This window comes from Tamandua tetradactyla, chromosome 14, assembly GCF_023851605.1.
Source record: "Tamandua tetradactyla isolate mTamTet1 chromosome 14, mTamTet1.pri, whole genome shotgun sequence".
Lineage (NCBI taxonomy): Eukaryota > Metazoa > Chordata > Mammalia > Pilosa > Myrmecophagidae > Tamandua > Tamandua tetradactyla.
This window is the reverse complement of record NC_135340.1, coordinates 78,865,431-78,888,747: the sequence shown is the minus strand read 5'-3', so window position 1 is coordinate 78,888,747 and position 23,317 is coordinate 78,865,431. Positions and strand designations below refer to the sequence as shown.

General features: G+C 37.4%; 1 protein-coding gene across 11 annotated transcripts in view; it reads right to left on the bottom strand.

Annotated features, from left to right (window-relative positions):
• TLN2 (talin 2) overlaps positions 1-23,317 on the bottom strand; it is a 491,250-nt gene that overhangs the window by 188,735 nt on the left and 279,198 nt on the right. For all 11 annotated transcript variants that reach the window (XM_077128095.1, XM_077128103.1, XM_077128097.1 and 8 more), the window contains 3 exons: positions 23,116-23,258; positions 21,357-21,484; positions 940-1,003 (listed from right to left, as the gene is read on the bottom strand). In XM_077128095.1, the coding sequence (XP_076984210.1) occupies positions 940-1,003; positions 21,357-21,484; positions 23,116-23,258 (335 nt within the window). The remainder of the gene's footprint in view (positions 1-939; positions 1,004-21,356; positions 21,485-23,115; positions 23,259-23,317) is intronic.

Sequence of the window (23,317 nt, the reverse complement as noted above, 5' to 3'; positions counted from 1 at the left end):
TCTGATAGCTACGAAGGTCTAGGGAGGTTTGCGTCAGAGGCCCCTTCATGGTAAGGAGTCCTGCTCTGACTGAAGATCAGCACAGAAGGTGGTAAAGCAGGGTTTCTTAACTAGAGCTTAAACATTCTGTATATCTCCCATCTGTATGCAACAATTCATATACTTGGCCAGCATGGAATAAGAGGGTCCAAAATTGTAACTGGATTTTCAAAGGCCTCCTCCTAAAAAGGTTCAGAACCAAAACTTTAAATCACAGCTATAAAAATGTTCTTCTAAAGAAAAGTATCATTCCAACTCCCAACCAACAAACATTTTTCAAAGAGCAGGATCTATAAATGCCTCTATATCACAGTACTTGGAACAAAATCGGACCAAAATTGTGTTTTGTACACCTGAAATTTATATTTCAATTGCTATTTATATTTCAAGACCAAAGAAAACTTCAATATCTTGGATTCACTAGAGTGAATGTTTCATGACCAAGCTGATGATAGGGCTTTTTCTACTGGCTGCCTAAAATGAACAAGTCTTTGACTTTTAAAATAAATCTGGATTAACTACAAAGACATCAGTTCCTAGACTTCAGTTTCAAGAAACAAATCTTAGGACAAAGAGGCTATTTGAAGCTGCCTCCCCAGTGCATCTGATGGTATATTTCACCTTGTTTCACTGCTACTAGATAATGCCTTTTAAAATTAAATGTATGCACATTTTTCTCAGAAGGGCTAAGTAACCTTTAGCAAAAAGGTACGGATTAAGACAATAAATCTGCTGAAAGTAGAACTGTCAGCTTCTTTACTCTTGAGTCACTAATCATTTATTATTATATAAGCAGAGTACATGTACAGGGTACAAAATTACCACGTGCTGAAGCTCCTCTCACTAATAAATGAGGGCAGGGAATGAGGAGAATAATGAATTTCTGTACATTTTCCATACCTGGAATATTCTCTTTTCAGCTCCTCTCTGCTTGATGTATTCTTTGGGTAGGAATTCTTTTAGACTGAGGAAGGAAAAAAAAGGGGGGGTGGGTAGGGGGTGGTAAGGCATTTATTATGTTCTAAGATGAGAAGCAAAGAAAAAAGACTTTTCATAAAACCCACAGTTAAGTCACTAACGCTACTAATTTTTTATGGCATAATTAATAACAGGCTGCCGTTTCACATGATGTACTTAAATAAGGACATATTGCTAGTCTGATAAAAATGGTCAAACATATCTAAAGAATTTTCCATGATATATTATAAAGTGAAAAATAAACAGGCTTAATAAGTGTACAGTATGCTAACCTTTGAAAGAAAGGGAGGAAAATTTTTTTATATTTAAAGACAATACTTTATATTGCTTATATAATTTTTTAAACAATAGAAGAATAAACCTGAACTAATAAAAATAATTCTCTTTATGAAGAGGAAAAAATAGGGAGAAGGAAACGAGGATGGAAAACAAATATTCCTTGTATTCCTTGTATTTCAATTTTGGAGCCACATGAAATCATAAAGGGGGAAGAAAGCAATCCCTGAAAATTGAAAGCAAACTGAAACAAAGGAATATAACAGTATATGAAGTTGGTAGCAAAACTATAGGAAGAATAATTATTTCAATAATTGTGAAAAGCACTCTTTTGGTTATATATCTCTAATGGGACATATCTTAAAGATAAAATGAACCATAGTAGACTAGTTAGTAAAAATACTGATTATCATTATTTAAAATTAACATTCTCTCCCTCCTTTTCTTTAAATATACCTATTAATATACATACACACCATGTATAATAGAAAATTACATTATATATAATATGATGTGTCATATATATGTACACTTAGTATAAAATGAATGAGTAATTAAGTTGTTAGAAATTAAAGCCATCAACATAAAATAGGTAAATATAAGGTGAAAATTGAATAAAATTCCTGTAATCTTTCATTTGAGTTACAAGTATTGGCCTGAACACCTGATTCATTTTCCTTTTTCTGTAAAACACACATTTTTCAATTGTGTCCACTAAAAAGTCTAGAAGCCAAGACAATCTGCTGGCACAGGCACCCCTTGAACCTTGGCCATGTGTTCTTCAAATATAATTTTCCACTAAAAGGAGCTGAGATCCTTAGAGAAATGGTTGATTCCAGGTCTGGGGCAGGATATTTATAAGATGTACTGGAGACTCTTTATGCTTTGCATCAAAGAAATTATCAAAAGGAATCTGGCACCAACATCAAGGGGTTGATCAATGGCAAAAAAAGTGAGATAATTTTTAAAACTTTGAGAAAAGAGAAAACAGTATAACAAACACATTACCCAGTTTCAGTAATTATCAACTCAGGATCAATCATGATTCATCTACTCCCCAGTGCACATCCCTTCCCCTGGAATATTTTGAAGCAAATCGCAGATATGCGTAATTCCATGCAATAGCACAATTTAAGCATCGGAAAGAAGGATGACTGCAGTGCATTAAAACACAGGTACGTAAAACTCCAAAAGGTCCTTTAAAAGAAATTCATTTGGAAGCCCCACCCTGATAAAGAAGGGGAAATGAGATGCTTCAGAGATCTGTCCCCCTCAAAGAAGCTTTAAACAACAGCAAGAAATGGCATAGATATCTTTTTCAAATCTCCAGATACCAGTTAAGGGAATACAGTATCAGAGCACTGAATCAAGAATAAAGCTACTTATAAGAGGTAGCTCTGCCTGGCCCTCCACCATCCCTCACTGGCTCAGCATGGAGCCAGCTCATGCTCCAGTACAAATCCCTGGTCCTGGTTCCAGAAGGAGCAGAATAACCCTTGTGCATTTACAGGAAGTATGTAGCCTGAACCTGTCTGGTGGTAGCCTGAGGGCCTTACCAACCCAGAAATTACCCTGCATGTGGATGGCAGCTCACTGAGCTCTCCTACGAATGCTGTGGGAGAGCAGTCATGTCATGCTGCTTGGGGATATGACTGTAGAACATACAGTGCAGTATCCAAGACCATGAGGAAATTGCTTCCTAGGGAAGAGGGGACATTTGGAACTATAGAAACAAGGAAATTTCTAGGGGCACACAGGCATGCCCAAGACAAGACGCATGTACAAAAAGGCTCACAGAAGCCTCTACATTTTGACCTGAAGCTATACACCAAAGTCATTGTATGGATAAGCCCAAAAGGCAGCACTTCCACAGGACTATCTGGAAAAACTGGGAAGGTGTTTTCTATTTGTCCTTCTTATTTGTTTTTTAGCTCCTGGCATTCAAGGAAAGTTCTGTCATAACACAAGCCAATATAAGCTTAGGGAATAAACAATGCAGAGACTAAATTCCAGCAATATCTCATTAAAATATCAAAAAGTCCACATTTCAATAAAAAATAATAAAATATACTATATACATTTTATATACACATATTACATATATTTATATATTGTAAATAATAAGTAGGAAGCACTGGTGCAGGCAATGGAAAAGATCAAAATATTAGAAATCATCCATAAGAAGCATCAGACCTGGGCATTTCAGACAAATACTTTTTAAAAATGGTGTAATGAGTAAAAAAATATGGATTAAAAATAAATAAATTAAAAAAAATAATAAATAAATAAATAATAGGGGGAACAAATGTTAAAATAAATTGAGTAGATTGAAATACCAGTGAACAATGAAAGGGAGTAGTGAGGGGTATAGAAAAAAATTGGGGGAACAAAGGTTAAAATCTATTGAGGAGATGGTAATATTAACGGTCAATGAGAAGGAGGGGTAAATGGTATGTATTGCATGAGTTTTCTCTTTCTTCTTTTCATTTCTTTTTCTGGAGTGATGCAAATGTTCTAAAAAATGATCATGGGGATGAACAGACTACTAGGTGATGATACTGTGAGCTACTCATTGTACACCAAGCACAGAATGTTTGCATATTAAGAATGTTCACGTTTGCATGTTGTTTTGGTTTGATGATAATAATAAAAAAAGTCTGAAATATGCTCAAAAAGTTAAAGGAAAACATGGACAAAGAACTAAAGGAAATCAGGAAAATAACAGATGAACACGAAGAGACTATCAATAGTGAGGTGGGTATTAAGAAAAGGAACCAAGCAGACTTGAATTGAAGACTATAGCAACCGAAATTTAAAATTCCCTAGAAGGGGTCAACCAGACTGCAGCAGGAAGAAGAAAGAATCAGAAAAGGTGAACATAAGACAACTGAAATCACCCAATCAGAGGGAGAGGAGAAAAAAAAAAGAATGAAAAAAAGTGAACAGAGCTTAAGAACCTGTGGGAGAATATCAAGCACAGTAATATACACACTGTGGGAGTCCCAGGAGGAGAAGAAACAAAGGAACAGAGAGAATACTCAAAGAAATAACGGCTGAAAACTTCCCAAATTTAACCAAAGAAATGAATATACATATCCAGTATACTCAATGAATGACAAACAGAATAAACTCAAGTAGACCCACATCACATCACACCACACCACACCACACCACTGCCAAAAGAGAGAATTCTTAAAGCCACAAGAGAGAAGCAACATGTTAGGGATAAGGGAAACTCAGTAAGATAAAGCGCAGATTTCTCATTGGAAACCACGCAGGAAGGCAGTGGAGTGACATTTAAAATGCTGGAAGCAAAAAATTGCCAACTAAAAATTCTAAATCTGGCAAAACTGTCTTAGAAAACAGAGAAAGATTCCTATATAGACACAAATGGACATTTGCACACCAATGTTAATAGCAGCATTATTTACAATTGCAAGGAGATGGAAACAGCCAAAATGTCCATCAACAGACGAGTGGCTAAACAAACTGTGGTATATACATATGATGGAATATCATGCAGCTTTAAGACAGAATAAATTTATGAAGTATGTAACAACATGGATGGACCTTGAGAACATTACGCTGAGTGAGACTAGCCAAAAACTAAAGAACAAATTCTGTATGGTCTCATTGATATGAACTGACATTAGTGAATAAACTTGGTGAATATTTTGTTCATAACAGAGACCATCAGGAGATAGAAACAGGCTAAGATATTGGGTAACTGGAGCTGAAGGGATACAGACTGTGCAACAGGACTGGATACAAAAACTCAGAAATGGACAACACAATACTACCTAACTGTAATATAATTATGTTAAGAAACTGAATGAAGCTGCATGTGAGAATGATAGAGCGAGGAAGGCTGAGGACATAAATGAAATCAGAAGGAAAGATAGATATTAAAGATTGAGATGGTATAATCTAGGAATGCCTAGAGTGTATTAAAAAAAAAAAAGATTCCTATATAAACAAAAGCCGAGGGAGTTCATACAACTGGATTGGACCTACAAGAGATGCTAAAGAGATTTCTTCAGGTTAAAGTACGGGTCAGCAGACAACAGATCAAAGTCACATGAAGAAATAAAGTATGACAACAGGTAAATACAAATTCCACGCCTGTTATATTTTTGGGTTGTAACTCATGTTTTACTTCCTAAAAGGCAAATGCACAAAATGTAATGATAAATCAACGGTTTTGGACTCCTGAAGTACATACATGTAATCTGTGACAAGAACTACAGAAAGGTGGTGAGGACAGAGGAGCATAGGAACACAGTTTTAAATACTATTGAAGTTAAGTTGGAATTAAAGCAAATGAGTGTGTTATAGATTTAGGATACTGAATTTAAACCACGGTGACTACTAAGAAAATATGTAAGCTCACAGAGACAGAAATTAGAGGGCAGGTTGTCAGGTGCAGAGGGTGGGGAGGGGCGGGGGAATAGGGAGTTAATGCTTAATCTTTTGGGAAGATGGGAAAGTTTTACTGTGGAAGATGGTGAGGTACCACAATATTACAAATGTGATTAATCCCATTGAATGGTATGTTTGGGAGGAGCTGAGATGAAGAAAGTTTATGCCGGGTATATATATATATATATATATATGTATGTAAAGAAGAACAACTTAAGAGACAATGATAATTAAATGCAGTACACAATCCTGGATGGGAACTAGCAAGGGGGAGAAAAGGCTCAAAGAAACACTATCGGGATATACAAAACAATTGGAATATAGACTGTGATGATTTGAATCTGTATATACCTCAGAAAAGTATGTTTTAAAAGTTAATTCATTTGTGTGGCTATGGACCCATTGTAACTTCATGGTGAGTAGGATAAAGACAAGATGTTACCCACCTTATTCAGGGTGGGTTTTATTCCTCTTACTGGAATCCTTTATAAAAGAATGCACTTCAGAAGAAGAGAGAAACCCAGAGAAGCAAGAATCTGAAAGCACCACAACACACAAGAAAAGGGACAGACCAGCAGACACTGCCATGTGCGGGGTCATCTGAAGAAGGAGTCTGGGATCGCCAGCAGTTGATCTTCAGGAAGAAAGTGGTGCCTAGTAAAATTCTGATTTGGACATTTTTCTCAGCCTCAAAACCGTAACCTTGTAAGCTAATAAATTCCCGTTCAATTTCGTGTAATCTGCATTGAACAGTTTAGCAAACTAAAACACAGACTGTAAGCTTTATCAATGTTAAATTTCTAGAGCTCGAGAACCACACTGAAGGTGGTTACATCAGTGAATAACGTTGTTTTGGGGAAATACACATGGCAGCATTCAGTGTTCAAGGAGCATGACAAACAACTTCTAAGCAAGTGTTCAGGAAACTTGCTCAGGATCGGTAAATAGACAGATGGAAAGAAAGACAGATGAATAGATAAACAGATAAAATGATACAGAAAATTTTAAAATTGGCGTATCTGCCCACCTGAGGGGACAAGGATATGTTGGCATTCTTTGTATGCGGTAGTGTTCTTTGTATTGTTGTGTAACTATCCTGTAGGTTTGAAAATACTGAAAATGAAAATGTGAAAGAATCATTAGTTACTTTAGGAGGTTGCTAGGATAACAACTCATACTGCAAACTGAAAAACAAAGGGAAAGAAAAACCAAACACTGATCCTGACATTTCTATATATTAATGAGGGAAAGAATCATAGCTAATAAATACAGTAGGAATAACAGAATTCCAAAATCATCATTTTACAACCCTTAATTAAATAATGGGTAAAACAAAAGCACTGATGGCTGCTCAAACCAGTAAGGGACAAATTGATGAGGAACTTTACATTGGATGGATCAATTTGACAACATATAAACCCACTGACAATTCTAATATTAATAAAACCTGGTTATCCAGATAACATAACCTTGCTGGCTAAAATAAGAAAGTGTACAGCACCAGCAAGGACATATTCTTGGCAAACAATAAAGAATCAATATGTAAAAAAGTGAACCAAAATTGAATTAAGCCACTAGATCTACATGCTATTTTATAAAAGTAGAAGAGAGGACCAGATAAATTCAGCCAAATCCCAAAATAGGAAATTCCTACAAAATTAACCCATGTCCTGTGCAAATTCATATCTTTGGGAGTGGCTGTGAAGACAGGGACAAGTGAAAAAATAAAAGGAGATGAAGAAATACATCTTTTTCAGGGCAAGGTGGTAGAAGCGAGGTCCCGGGAATCATCTTTCCACCATATAAAACATGCAGGAACTGTCTGAATCAACTATTTCACAACTTGAGAATCCAACAGATCATCACACAGCATTCAGGGTGGAGCAGGAGGAAAAGGCTGGTAAATTACCGTAAATACCATGAAATTGTTCTCCCCATACCTTACATTTGTCTGGGTCTGACCTTTCCGATGGGACAGATGAACTCTGAAACGGAATACCAGTCAATACAAAGCCAATTCACACAGATGGTAAAAGGTGTTCTTGCTTAGATGTGGTTGGTTTTATTATCTCCTGACACTCAGCAAAATCTCTCTCATATCACCAGCTTTTTACAAACTCAAAAAACAGACATCTCAGGGACTAAATCCCAGAGTCAACATTTTAAAATATTAAAATGTACAGTGTACAACAAAAGATTAAAAGACAAAGAACGGAAAACTTCTCAACGTAACAAAAGACATGAATATGCATATGCAAGGAGCACAGAGAACAACAACAGAAAAAACCAGGACAATCTTCAAGAAAAATACACCCTGTCACATACTAAAAAACTGCTGAATGCAAAAAAAGGGAAGAGTTCCAAAAGTTGCAAGAGAAAAGCTACATGTTATGTATAAAGGAGTCCCAATTAGATTAAATGCCGATTTCTCATCAGGAACCAGAGGCAAGAAGGCAGTGGGTTGAAATATTTAAAGCGCTGAAAGAAAACAACTGCCAATCTATAATTTTATATCTGGCAAGACTGTCTTTCAAAAGTGAGGGATAGATAAAACATTCCAGACAAGCAAAGGCCAAAGGAGTTCGTCACCAGTAGGTCTGGCCTACAAACAATGCCGGAAGGAGTTCTTCAGACTCAAAGAAAAGGACATGAGATAATAGTTCAAAGTGATATCAAGAAATAAAGACCTCCGGTAAAGGTAACTGTTTGGGAATACTGTATTGTTTTTGTTGGTATGTAATGCCACTTCTTGCTCCCAGAGATGATAAAATACAGATGTATAACAAAAAAAAAGTAATGATAAATCCATGGTTTTGAACATATAATGCACAAATCTATAATTTGTAACAAATCCAAGAAAAGGAAAGTTGTACAAGAACAGAATATGTATATGCTACAGAAGTCAAGTTGGTATCAAATTGTGCCAGTTTGAATCTATTATGAATCCCCAGAAAAGTCATGTTTTAATCCTCATCCAATCTTGTGGGAGCAGCCATCTCTTTTAATTCTGATTCAACACTGTAGGTTAGAAACTTTTGATTACATTATCTCCAAGGAGATGTGACACACCCAACTGTAGGTGTGACCTTTGATTGGATGGAGATATGATTAATTTACTGGAATCCTTTAAAAGAGGAAACATTTTGGAGAGTCAGAAACAACAGAGCCACCAGAACCAACAGAAAGGAAAGAACCCTGAGGAAGCCACTTGAGAGGCCTGGAGAGAAAGCTGGCAGATGTCATCCTGTGCTCTTCCAGTTGAGAGAGAAACCCCAAACATCCTCGGCCTTCTTGAACCAAAGTATCTATCCCTGAATGCCTTAATTTGGACATTTTTATAGTCTTGCTTAATTTGGGCATTTTCATGGCCTTAGAACTATAAACTTGTAACTTTATAAATTCCCCTTTTTAAAAGTCATTCCATTTTTGGTATATCACATTCCAGCAGCTCACTAACACACATAGATTTTGGTACCAGAAAAAAGTAGGGGGTGCTTAAGTTTGTAAATACCAAACATGTTGGAACAGCTTTTTAAATAGATAGGGGGAAGATTCTGGAAAAGTTTGTGCAGAGCTTGACAGAAAAGGCCTAGAATGCTTTGAAGAGACTGTGGTAGAAGTGTGGAATCTAAAGACATCTCTGTTGAGGCTTTAAGACAGAAATGATGAACATGCTGTTAAAAACTGGGAAGAAGGCATTCTTTATAGATGGAAGGCGGAATTTGAAAGTAATGAACTTGGATATTTAGCAGAAGAAATTTCCAAGCTAAATGTGGAAAATGCAGTCTGGCTGCTCCTTGCAGTTTATAGTAAAATGCAACAGGAGAGATAAGCTGAGAGCTGAACTCTTGGGCACAAAAAATCTAGAAATAAATGGTCTGGAAAATTCTGAGTTTTCAGAAGACAAAACCCGAGAGAATAGTGCCCGACATGAGGATTTAACCTAACGCAGAAGCAGTCAGCCATTTCAGAAAAAAGCCAGGATTGGAGATGGATTTATCCAGAAAGGATTTTTGGAAATGAAGAATTTATAGATAAAATGATTTGCTGTCTAGGATTTATTTTAGACTATTCCAGCAAAAAGAAGGGGGATGGGTGTAAAAGTTCAGGTTTTAGCGCCATTAAAACTCGAATGATGATGTCTGTTCAATCTGCAACTAGTTGTGTGGACAAGTTCTAAGTACATCCTGGAATTTTAGGGATCTGGGACTGAGCACTGGCATATCATTCTCATCGAGACTCAAAGGCAGCCAGCAGGAGGAATCTAAGAAATGTCTAGTCAGCAGTAGCTTAGATGCTATAACCCTGTTTAAGTAACTTCTTAGAAAAAAGTGAACAAAAGTTAGAGATCTGGAAGGTACTAGGATTACAAAAGAGGAAGCTGAGTCACACAGAGGTAAAGTGACTCAAATATGGTTACAGGACCAGTTAGTAGTTTCTCAACTACTTTAACCTCCCCAACCAAGGGTGGCCCACAGTTTAAGCTTTCCCCCAAAAGCACATTTAAAATGTTCATGAAGACGTATGAAAGTTGTGGGCTACTGGGCAGAAGGTTACCAAAAGAACCCCAAAATGGCCTCCAGACAAACACCCCAGAACAATGGCTATGTTTCTAGAAGAGCATCAGGTGGTAGTTTCCAGTGGCCAAGCAGGGATAGAATATTCTGGGCACTAAGACAAGAAAGTCCTACACTACAATAAGCTGCCCTAAATTCACAATTCTGCAAAACCAACTGTGCTAGTTTGAAACTGTTGTCTACCCCCCAAAAAGCCAGATTCTTTACTCCTGATTCAATATTGCAGGGTGGGATCTTTTTTATTAAGTAGTTTACATAGAAATGTGACTCACCCAATTGTAGGTAGAACCATATGACTAGGTGGTTCCATGGAGATGTGTCTCCATCCATTCAAGGTGGGTCACTTACTGGAGTCCTTTAAGAGGGAAGAAAACTTCAGAGCCAAGAGGAGACGCAGAAAGAAAATGCCCCAGGAACGCTGTTTGAAACCAGAAGCCAAAGACCCCAACAGATGCCAGCGACATACCTTCCCAGCTTACAGAGGTGTTCAGGACCCATCGGCCTTTCTTGAGTCAAGATATTGTTCTCTGGATGCCTTAGTTTGGCCATTTTTATCACCTTAGTACTATAAACTTGCAACTTAATGAATTCCCCCTTTTAAAAGCTATTCCATTTCTGGCAGCTTTAACAAACCCAAACACCAACCTACCCAAATTTGCCTCCTCTCTATTCTTTAGTAGTCACTGGGAAGACCTTCCAGAATCTTACCCTAGAGGTGTTCTCAAAAGTGGATTTCGAGGTGGAGGGGAGTTTGTTTTAAAGTATTTTAAAATATGAAGTATGTGTGTGTGCGTGCATGCATGCAAGCATGCATATGTGTGTGGTGTATCAGCAAATAAGTAAATCAACAAAGTACACAGAGTCAGCATGAAACTGGAGTAAGCAGGTAGCCTGTCATCACTGCCTGCCAGGAGGAAGTACCGCAGTTCCAGCTCAGCTGTTGTTTTGATTACCACGCCTGAGTTTGGAAGGCTACTAAGCATCTGGGACATGCGTACAAGTGAACTCAGTCAGCCTTCTCCGAGGAAGTGGGTCAGATTGTCAAACCTGATTGGAAATTTTTCCCCTAATTAAGCCAAGCTCTGGCCAAGCAAGGTCCCTCCCACTTCCTCCCTGCATATTCCCACCTTAAAAGGACAGCCACCTGAAATGCAAGCATCTGGACCTCACTTCTCCTCTAAACTCTACTGCCCACCTTGTACAGATCATCCATTCTGAATGCAAGGAAAATAATACTATCTCCACCCCACCAAGCTAGCAGACTAATCAATGCCCTTCTTCCTCTCTAACAGTCATGGAACGTTAACAGTGTGCAACCAAGAGGCTCCTCTCTAGAAGCTCTCCACAGCTGCTCCATTCAAGACAGTGTTCCTACCAGGAAATGGTTCTATTTCATCTCCACCATGTTGTGATTAAGTAATTACTGATATCTCCTATAAACTGCTAAAATAGTACAAAAAGGGAACAGCCAAATGCTTCCTACAGGTAAATATTTGCAAAAAAGCTACCAGGTTAGATATAGGTGAGACAACTGTAAAATACTGAAAAGAATCCAAATGTCTGTTACAGGCCACTGTCATGGAACTCAAGGGGTAACTCTGGATGGAAATAAATTCAGAGTTCCCTGGTTTGAATGGCCTAGAGCTTGAAAGTGGCCAGGGAGATAGGCTTCAACCCTACAAGGCAGAGGTTGTTACTAGGAGGAAACAATGGAGATGCCACTGGATAGTATCAACTTTCAAAACTGACAGGTGAGCCCTGGGCTGGAAAGAGAGAGCATAGGATAGATGTAAAATACATACATAAATATAGTATGAAAAATGACAAAATTTAAAAACACAGTGCAGAAAGGAGTGAACATGACCTTTGATGTATTTTACTTTTAATTTAAGTGAGTAGGTGGTAGCAAGGAATAGCAAGTAAGGAGATGGTGAAAAACAAAGCTGAAATGCCCACTTCACTGTTACTTGTAAAACAAAGAATCCACAGCCAAATTATTCTACAAAAGCACTCAGAAGGCCAACTTCAAAAAAAGCATAGAAATACATGTTTGAGCAGATGCCACAAAAAAAGCTTCCTTAAGATCTCCTACTGGGTCAAAAGCTTTGTTTGTTGACAGTAGACCCATCTTGAGTTTGTGGAGGAAATTCTCCAAGTCTACTCTAAACTCTCTCACACAGTGAATTCATAGAATGGGTTGCTCTGTTTTCTCAGTAAAATACTCTGGAGAAGCAACCCTACCACTATGAGAAGAGGCTCTGGTAATCAAGTATGAGAAAAGTTTCCTCAGCCTGTTACCTGCCTGCCTGCACCCAATCACTGGTGTTTCTTCCTATAACACACAATGTAACAAAATTAGGCAAAAAAAAAGGAAATTTTTTTGTCTGACCGCCAACTCCTATCAATTTTGCTTTTGCCATGTGTGATACATTCAACCTCAGTGAAAACAGGCTTTTACTGCCTAATGCTCAGACCACTGCAATTTCCTTTTTCAAGAAATGTTAATTGTGAAACATTTCAAATATACAGCCAGATACATAATTTATAATTTATATACCAACAACCAAGGTTAAATACATGATAACACATCATCATATCTGCGTTAAGATCGCTTCCTCTCTCTGTTTTTAAAATTTAAGATTTAAATGAAGTCCCATACCATCCTTCTTTTCCTTTCTAATGGATGCCACGTTAAGAAGTTAGTTTATATGCATATTTTAATATGGTCATCTGGGTTTACCAGGCTGCTATGACAAATACCACACAGTGGGTAGCTTAAACCATGGGAATTTATTGGCTCTCAGTTTCAGAAGCCAGCAGTCCAAATCAAACATGTTGGCAAGACCATGCTTTCTCCGGGGGTCGGGAGTGTTCTGGGGCCAGGCTGCCAGCAATCCTCGGGGCTCCTTGTCTTTCCCATCATACAGCAGTGTCCTCTCTCTCCTTTTTCTTCCGGGCTCCTGCTGACTTCCCACTTTCTACTTCTGTGACTTACAGGTTCTCTTTACAAGACCTCCAATATCCCACATTAAGAACCACCCTACTTCAGCTGGCCACACCTTAACGAAAAATAATCTTTAAGAGTTCCTATTTGCAATGGTTTCACACCCACCGGACTGCAGATTAAGAACATGTCTAATCTACCACAATATTCCCACATCTTCTCGCATCTAGAAACAATATATCCTGTTTTATATTCTGAAATGTTCTCTTTCCTCATTAAAGTACTTTGGCACTTTCATACATTTATATTTGTACCTACCTGATAGACATGAAATGCTATATGTCCTTTTTTATTTCGCATTTTCCAAATTACTTATCAGGTTCAACATCTTTTTATATCTTTACAAGGCAACTGAGATTCTTCTCTAGAGTGCCTACAGCTACTGAAAGTGATCTTTTCTTTGAAGATTAGGGATTTTTCTTTTCAATATTTTCTGGATATTAGTTTTTTCTTGGTAGTGCATTGGAAATAACACAAATTTTTTCTTCCACTCTGAAACTTCACTCAACTTAGTGATGTCCTTTGCTTAATAAAATATTTTGCTTTTAATTTCAATAACCCACTGAAGTGAAATTCACACAACAAAATGAACCATTTTAAAGTGAAAAATTCAGTGGCATTTTCTATATTCACAATTTTACACAAACACCATCTCTATCTAGTTCCCAACCTTTTCCATTCCAAAGTAAACCCCTCACCCATTACTCAGTTTTCCCCATTCTCCTATCTCACCAGCCCCTGGCAACCACCAATCTCTATTGTCTATATGAATAAATCTATTCTAACGGATATTTCATATAAATGGAATCATACAATATGTGGCCCTATGTGTCTGACTTCCTTCACCTAACATGCTTTGGAGGTAAATATTTTAATCAAACTTCTAAACTTCTATATCACGCATGAACCATAGTGTTTTAATTACTATAGCTTTGTAAGAAATATTAATATATAGTTGCATGAGATCACCATGTTTCTTCAATTAGCCTTGGCAGTTTGATACTAGACCAGTTCACATTAATTTTTTTTTTTTTTTTGCATAGGCAGGTACCGTCAATCAAACCCAGGTCTCCAGCATGGCAGGTGAGAACTGTATCTGCTGAGCCACTGTGGCCTGCCCCATATAAATTTTCAACAGCTTTACTGAAATATCCATATTAATTTTAAGATTAGTTTTTCTCCGTACTTGATAAGCAAGTAGAGTTTTTATTGGAACTGAAGTGAATTTATACATAAATTTGTGTAGAATTGCTTTTTTTATGATATAAAGTGTTCTTATCCATTAACAGCAAATCATTCCATTTATTCAGTCTTGCATGTTCTTCAATAAACTTTTATTAGTTAGATCTTAGAAGTCTTTGGACAGCTTCATTTCTAGGTAAACTGTTTCTATTATAAAAGGATATTTCTTATCAAATTATATTTTCTAATTATTATATATGAATATATGATTTGCTGCTATATATTTTGGTCTTTATTTCAGGTCTTACTTATAATCATTATCAGTTGCAGCTAATGACAGTTTCATTATCCCAATTCTGATATTGGGTCTTTTTAATCACTGCTACTGAATTTTACTTAATTCTTTCTCTCCAATAATTTAGACAATTAAATATAGTCTTTCTTCTTTACTCTGCTAACATGGCAAATTAAATTAGCATATTTCCTAATGTTAAACCCAGAAAAGTTCAAATATCTTCTCCACAAGGCTTTCTCCTTGGCCATCCGCTCTAAAGTGTCAAATTCTCCCTCACTCCCTAAAACACATGCACCTCCTAGTCTTCCTTTCTGTTTTGTTTTTCAACTTGGTTGATGTCATCATTTAATACATTTTGCATTTTACCTACTATTACTTACCATTTGCCTCTCTGCATTAAACCGTAAGTTCCATAGGGTCAGGGATGTTTGTGCGTCCACTGCTGTGTCACCAGTGCTTAGGGTTTGCCACAGAGCAACATTCAATACATTATTTGTTGAAATAAATGAATTTTACATTCCTGGAAGGAATGCTATTTAGTTATGACAACTTACACTTATACATATACACACATCGCATTGGACTTTGTTAATATTTTATTTTCTTTTGGGAAAGAACATCTAGAATCATAAATTAGAATGAACTACCATTACAAATTTTATATATGGCCTATATTTAATTTTGGTATTATGGGTCTGCTAGTTCCAAATTAAAGTAAGGAGATTTAATTCTTTTTCTATTCTGTGAAATAACCTGGGCCTAGATTTTTGTTCTTGTTTTATATTTTTGATTGGTATATTTTAAAATAATAAATCAATTTCTCTACAGATTATAGGTCTATTTCAATCTCCCAAGTATCCATTTTGTCTAAGTTTTCAATTTTTTTCAGCTTAAAATCTCTAAGCTTTAGACAAGTTTTAACTTCACTATTAATAATGTTTATTTGTGGCTTTGCCATCTTTAGTTTTTCTTGATCAAACTTGCCAGAGGTTTACTTACTTTATTAATTTTTCTCAACTGCTTTTGGTTTTGTTTGACCCTCTTTTATGGCTTCCATTTCATTAATTTCTCTTAAATTATTTCCTTTCTTCTATTTTGATCTTCCTGTTCTATCAACCACTTACTGAGGGAGACATATTAAATTATTTCACAAAAATTGCATATCTGAAATCTCCTTGCAGTTTTGTCCACTTTTTTTCTTTACATTTTAATGCAACCGCTTTTGTTGTTCATATGTGGCCTCACTCTCTCTAAGCCCAACTCTGCAAGTGAAACCACTGCTCTCCCCCTACGTGGGACATGATATCCAGGGATGAAAGTCTCCCTGGAGGCATGGGAGATGAACCCCAGGGATGAGCCTGGCCCTAGCATCATGCATCAACAAGGCCATCCTGAACAAAAGGGGAAAAAGAAGTAACAAATAAGGTATCAGTAGCTGAGAGAGTTCAAATAGAGTCAAGAGTCTACTCTGGAGGTCACTCTTATGCGTGTTTCAGTTAGACATGGCTACCTATCATAACTTGCCAAACCCCAACCAAAACCATTCCTGCCAATCCTAAAGAACACCTATAGCGTTATATAAGAGTCTATGCACTAGGGTAACTTTCCAGAAATCTACAACTTCCAGATGGGTTCCTGTTCCAGATAAGTCCTGAAATGCAGAGGGGCCAGCCCTTCCAGAATATCAACTAGTTCTATCCATTTTCCAAATTATCAACAGCCCCTACCAAAATGAATAGTTTAGAATGGGCTTAACCCAAATACCCCTAGAGAGTGGGAGAAAAATCAAAGGTGATGGTGGACATATACAGAGAAGGTTGGTTTAACAAATGAGTATGAGTGCTGAATCATTATACTGATACTTCTTTTAGCCTCCAGTACCTTAGAGTAGCTAGAAATAAAAACCTAAAATTGTGGAATTGTAATCCATACCAAACTCTGAAATCTGTTCTACAACCAGCTGTTGTAATGTCCTTTGAAATTTATTGCTTATGTTTGTTATTTAAAGAAAAGGAGTATAACAGAGAAGATAGGATTTAACAAATGAGTATGACTGATGAATCATTATATTCATATTTCTGTTGGTCTCCAGTGTCTTCGAGCAGCTAGAAGAAAAAAATGAAAAATCATGGAACTATAACCCATAACAAACTTTAAAATCTCTTCTATAAATACTTGTTAAACTGTACTTGGAAATGTATTGCTTTTTTGCATATATGTTATATTTCACAATAAAAAAATAGTTAAAATATATTTTAATGCAATGTAGTTAGGTACATACAGGTTCATGATTATTATATCACCCTGGTGAGTTATTCCTTCTATCTTTATACTGATCTTCTTTAACTCTATTTATGCTTTGTTTGCATTAAAGTCTATTTGTATGATATTAAAAATAGCTCCATCACTTTGAATTTACTAGTAATTTCCTGGCACATTATTTTCCATGATTTTATTTTCAAATGTATCTCTTGGAAATAGTTTATAGCTAAAACTTTTTAAAATTCCAACCAATATGAGAACCTCTCTATCAACTGGTGAGTTTGATCTGTTTATATTTATTATGATGGCAAATATGTATTTCCATTAGCTTCTTTTGTGTAGTCTATTTACCATACTTCTGCCTTTTTTTTCATAATCCATTCTGTACAACTTCCATTATATTGGTCAAGTTGTGTGTATTCCTCTATTTTTTTTCCTCTCTAACATGCTGGGAAGTTATACAGTCTATTTCTAGCCTTCTGTGCCACCTTCAATTTTTTTTCTCAACATTTTATTATGAAAACTTTCAGACGTATGAAGTTTACAGAATTGTACAGTGAACAATATAACCATCACATGGGGCTACCATCAATTTTATCATGTATTCTTGGTTTATTGTCTAAAGTTTATTGGCTTCTTTCTCCTCCTGCTATAGAAGGCTTTGACTCTGATTACGTACTTCTTAATGTTTCTCACCTTGCTTTTAAGGGTCGTGAAATTAGCAATATTGTTTTTGCTGCAGTTTAAGAGTTAAAATCTTTAGATTTGTCTTCTATTTTAGCAAATTCTTTGATCAACACTGCCTTTTGCACTGTACTCTAGCTGCCTTTCTAGAAACAATTTACAGCAGCCTCCATAGCCTGAACTGTAACTTTTGGCATACTAAATAGATCATCCTGCATTTAAAATGGAGTTAAATGGTACACCTTTGGTCCCCATAATTAACATTTCATATGCTTCTTTGTCAAAGAGACAAGCAAGGAATTAGTACATTATCTTCCTTGTGTCTCCCCATACCTATCACAATAGGATACACACAGGAAGCCCTTGAGTAAAAGAAGAACGTACAGCATGCTTGCTGTTAGCATCTTCTAAACATAGAAGAGTATCAAGTATATACTTAATTATTAAATTATCATCCTCTGATAAAATGTCTCTTTCTGGGACCCTCTAGAGATAGACTGAAGGAAACTGTCACGTAAATAATATGCATCAGACGTGACTTTGTAGACCTGGCTTTTCTTCTCGCTTTGTTGCTTCCACCAATTCTTCACTTTGTTTCTGTCTCTGTCTCTCTCTACAATCTATTTCCTCCGTCTGTAGAGTAGATAGAGTGCATTATCATTCAATTGCTAAAAACTATGGAAACCTTGCACTTGCTGATTTCCTTTATTCTAAATGAATACCTTCACCAAGGTGGAATTGATTTCAGACATCATCTAAGGGACTAAAGAAAGGTAACAGAGAATCTCATAAGAATGTCCATATTATGCCAACTTTGAACAAAAATGCTAAATAAATTTTCAAGAAATTTACTCAACACCTCTAGATACCTAATTCAGAAACTCTGTGACTGAAATCTCTGTCTGGCCTGTAACATCAGCCTGGCTGTGTGACAAATCAAGCCCTCTCACTTTTTTTTTCACTCTGAATTGTTCAAGCAGATAGCACATATGAGAGCTAGATGGGGAAAGACATAAAAATCTGAAAAACACAGCTCAGCCAGTCACCAGGGACAGCCCAGGGATATTATCACTGAAAACAGCACTTAACTCCCCAAATTAAAATCAAGGAAATGTAGCTTCGCTGTTTTGTTTTAATTAAGAGGGGACACACAGTTTTACCTATATAGTATGCACAATAACGTAAACAATTAAATGTAAACGCTTCATTACCTAGACCAGACTTGGTTTACTTCAAAAATAAATCAAATTTGTAAGGAAAAATAATTGCCACCAGGTGTAATAAGCTTGTTTTAAATTTGTAATCCAAGTAAGAGTATACTTAGCACTAAAAGCATGAGCCTCACATTATAATTTCAGAAAATGAGAAAACAATTAAACAGCTTAATCTTAGATTAGGGACATTACAAAGTAGCATATAGCCCCCAGTAGGATCAGAAAATGCTAGCGCACCGTTAAGAGTGACTACTTAGCCACTGATGCTCGTGTGCAATCTTGGCCCAGGCCAGCCATGGTTACAAGAATATCCACTGAGATTTGGCTGGCACAACTCTTAACACTAGCAGAAAGACAAAGGACTCTGTAAACACATTTTTAGGTACTTTCTTAATTTTGCAGCATATTAAGGAGTGAGTGCAAAGGGGTACATGCCCCAAAAGTACAAATTCCTCTGAAAATGATAGAGCCCAAGGCTAGCAGTCACAAATCATTTGCAGAAAAACTCCTTAAGTAACTGTAACCAAGCCATTTCTTTCTGTGGCCCCTCCTCCACATCCATCATATGTAATACTTCTTTCTCAATTCACAACGAGGCAGCAGTTGAATGGCTACATTTGGATCTCCTTTTGACCAGGGCCATGTAAGTTTACAGCCATGAAGGTCTAAAAATAGGTCAATGTTTTTATTTAAAGTGTCTGGGTTCATAAACCTTCCTTCCATTTTCTCCTGTTCTCCATCAGTCACTGATAGAAACAGCTGCTGACGGAAACTAAACAGGCTTGATTAGTTCTTGATGTTTTCCTATCAATTTCTGTGGCTATAATCCTCAGTTTTGTCACATCAAATGTTTCTGAGGGGTCAACTGGCAGGTTAGAAGGTGGTGATGTGAAAACTGCTAAAAGCACACGGGCCCATGGTCTTCTAAAGCCTCTGGGGTGCCACAGAAGAGACAGGATGGGCAGCTTCCCCTCCTGCTGGAGGAAGGAAGCCACACTAGCCAGGCAGACATGGGTTCTGAGGAACCCCACACCGTGACACAATGGATAACACAGAACAAAGCCAGTGAAAGATGCTGCTCAAAGCCATTCTACGAGTCAAGGTCATGTATGGTATATGGTAGGACAAAGCATCACTTTGGGAAGGCTCTCATTAAAGCAAGGGTAAAGTCTGTTTGTTTGTTTGTTTTTGGAAACAAGTTTAGACCAAACAATAGGCTGGCCAGCATTCTCTGCCACCAGGGAAAAGTAAGGTAGTCTTCTTAATCAAGGGCATTTGATGGTCCCAGTTACTTTCCACCAAGCTGAGAGAAGGGTCAAGGGACAAATAAGCATTCACATTATCCTGGCTGTGCAGTACATTTGGACACAATACAACCAGTGACCTAGTCAACACATTTTATGCTGATGCATTCTCCAGAAAAGCTCCCATCCGCCCGCCCCACAATTGGCATTCACATCAGGACCCCCATCCCAATGCCTCTACAGGCTGCACTCTAGGTAACAGCATCATATTACCAGGCTGAAATTCTGAAGTGACTTTTTGGCTCATTCGAATGTTTCATCTGCTTTGAAAGGAAGCATAAGGGAGACAGAAAAGGAAGGGGTGGGGAATAGATAAAGAAAAAGAGTGTTCACAGAGGACAAAAAAGATGAGATCAAAAGAGAAAGGAAAGTAACTTTGGATAAACAGTTACCTATGTATGTCTGGAATCCTGCTGAGCATATCCAGGAAACCTGACCATAAGGCCCATATTCTTTGGGGTCATAATGAACATATAGGATTTGTAGGGTTAGCTTTCCCGTGAATCTAGAAGTCTGGAGCCAAAAAGAATCATCATTTTATAAAACAGGATAAAAGGCCAGATGGGCAAAATGAGTAGACCAAGAATTTAATATTTGCATCATATATTCAGAGCAATAGATAGTTTATAAATTACAATAAAGAATGTGAATTCTCTTGTTTATACATTCATTGCCATTCTAATATAGGGATCTTATAAAGAAATTAAAGAAGACAATTTGGTCAGGTATGAACAAGGAATGTTCTAATGGGCAGAGGTTTCAGAAGATGGAGGAAGTGAGTTCCTCAACTCCAGAGGTATCCTGTAACAGGCTAGACAAAAGCTTGGAAAAGTGCTACAGACTCTACAGAATAGAGGAAATCATATGCTTCCTGAACTTGGGACAGAGAACCTCTACAGCCATTCCAACATTGAATTCCTTTGCAGCTTGCACTCCTAAGGTCTGCAAATTTGATCAAATACTCAACTGAGTAAAAACTGAGATTCTCACAATTGGTTGAAACATGGGTGTGTATTTTGTATAGCTAGCTCAAAAATAAATAGGTGGAAAGCGAAGAAGAAGAGACACAGGAGAGGTGAGGAGAGAGAAGAGGAAGGCAAAAAGAACAAAAAAGTCATTTACTCTAAGAATCCAGGCTTGTGTTTATGCTCCACGTGAGGTCCAAACTGTATCTGTGCTTGGAAACCACCAAATTCGCAAGCTTTCTCAAAGGAGACAGGGTGGGAGCCGTTAAGGATGTCATCCCGAGCCTGAAACACAAGAAGATGCAAAAGTATCAGAAGCCTGGGAAATGATAGTCTCTCAAATGACACATTCCTACACCAGAACACACACTTCTCTGTGGAGCCCTGGGGAAATTGCCAACCACCCTACAATGAGGCATTCAAGATGCCACGGATGGCTGTACCACAGGAGTATAAAAGGAAACCAAGCCTTTGCCCCAAACTGCCTATAGATGGAAAGCATCAGCAGTGTTTGGTATATCAAAACTAAAGTTTGATTTATTCTAGAAGGTAGAAGTGATTATGAATTGAAAAAAAAGAAAATCCTCGCTAAAATATCAGATTCGTAGGGGTCAAAATAGGATATAATTTACTTTTTATTACCCAAGTGAAAAGTTAATTGAGAAAAACAATGTAGAAGTGAAACCAATTTGATCCCAGTCCAAGATAATGACCAATATAAAGAGACAGAGAGAGAGAGACTGACAGACACACACAGACAAGAATTCAATACTTGAGATATTTAGGAAAAATGACAAGCAAATGCACCCATTGTGTGTGAAGTCCTTCTCCCAGTTCCCAACCTGTGATATTGCTCTTTATTCTTTTCTTTCTGTCTTTCCTTTCTCTAATTACATGAGCCCAAGAACCCCCCCAAATATATACTCACAGTTATCGCTCTACACCCTAAGCCAATAAGTGTTTTCTCATTATCCCGATAACCGCCTTTCTTCCTGTCTTATCCCTCTTTCCTGCCAGCTCTCCTCCTTTCCACACATCCTTCCCTCCACTACCTCAGGGGCAAACAGACTGTGCCTGTAAAGGGCAAGACAGTAAATATTTGAGACCTCGCAGACAATAAAGTCTCTGTCACAACAAATGAACTCTGCCTTGGGGTGTGAGAGCAGCCAGGGGCTATCCGTGAACAAGCAATCTGTGTTTCAATAAACTTTACTTAAAAACACAGCTGCAGAGCAGCCACAGTTTGCTGCTCCCCTGCACTATTTCTATGAGCACACAGTAGGTAACGTGGAAGGAGAGCAAAGAGAAAGGGGTAGAAGGAAAGGAAGAAAGGAAGTGGGGGAGGGGCAGTTACAAAAGAGAGAGGGAGACTCTGCTATTCTTGCACTGAACAAAACCTTGGGGACCACCTGGTGCAAAGTCTGCATGTTACATTTTGGAACCTGCAACTCAGATAAGTTCAATACTTGTCAAAGGTTAAACAATCAATGAATGGTAAAGACATAAATGGCCACTGAGAGGATACCTTTCAGTTAAGAAGTATAGATTTTCTGATTGATACTCTCTTAAGTCTAAAATGCAAGCTAAGAATATAAGCTTTATTCTTATATTTGCAAGCTTTACTGCATATGGAGTGGTGGTCAAGTTAAGTACATTAAATGGCAGAGAAGGACAGTATTAGCTGCCAGGCTAAAGAGAACCAAGAGAGGCTGTGTACTGGATGCTCAGCAGCTCACGTTGAACATCAGCCTGCACCATTGCCAAAAACATGTGAGAAGACCACAAGCAGAGCCCACTGGAACCTGGAGACTGTAATAAAGATGGAAGACAGAGCTGAACTCCTGCTTACTACAAAATGTGGCGAGGAGCTTCCTGCAATCTCACCCACCTCAGTGTCTGAGCATTAAATACTGTACCTGAACATAAAGCAAGTTCAGCTGCACAGGGTCTCTCGAATCTACATTCTGATCAGAGTAAAAGAACTTCCGTCTAAGTAGCAATGTTTCATTTTCATCTACTCCTTGTTCTCTGAATGTTCGGCTGTGATCCAGCCAATTAACTGCAACACAATAAGACATATGAAAGAACTGAGTTTACTTTTCCTCATATTCAAAGGGG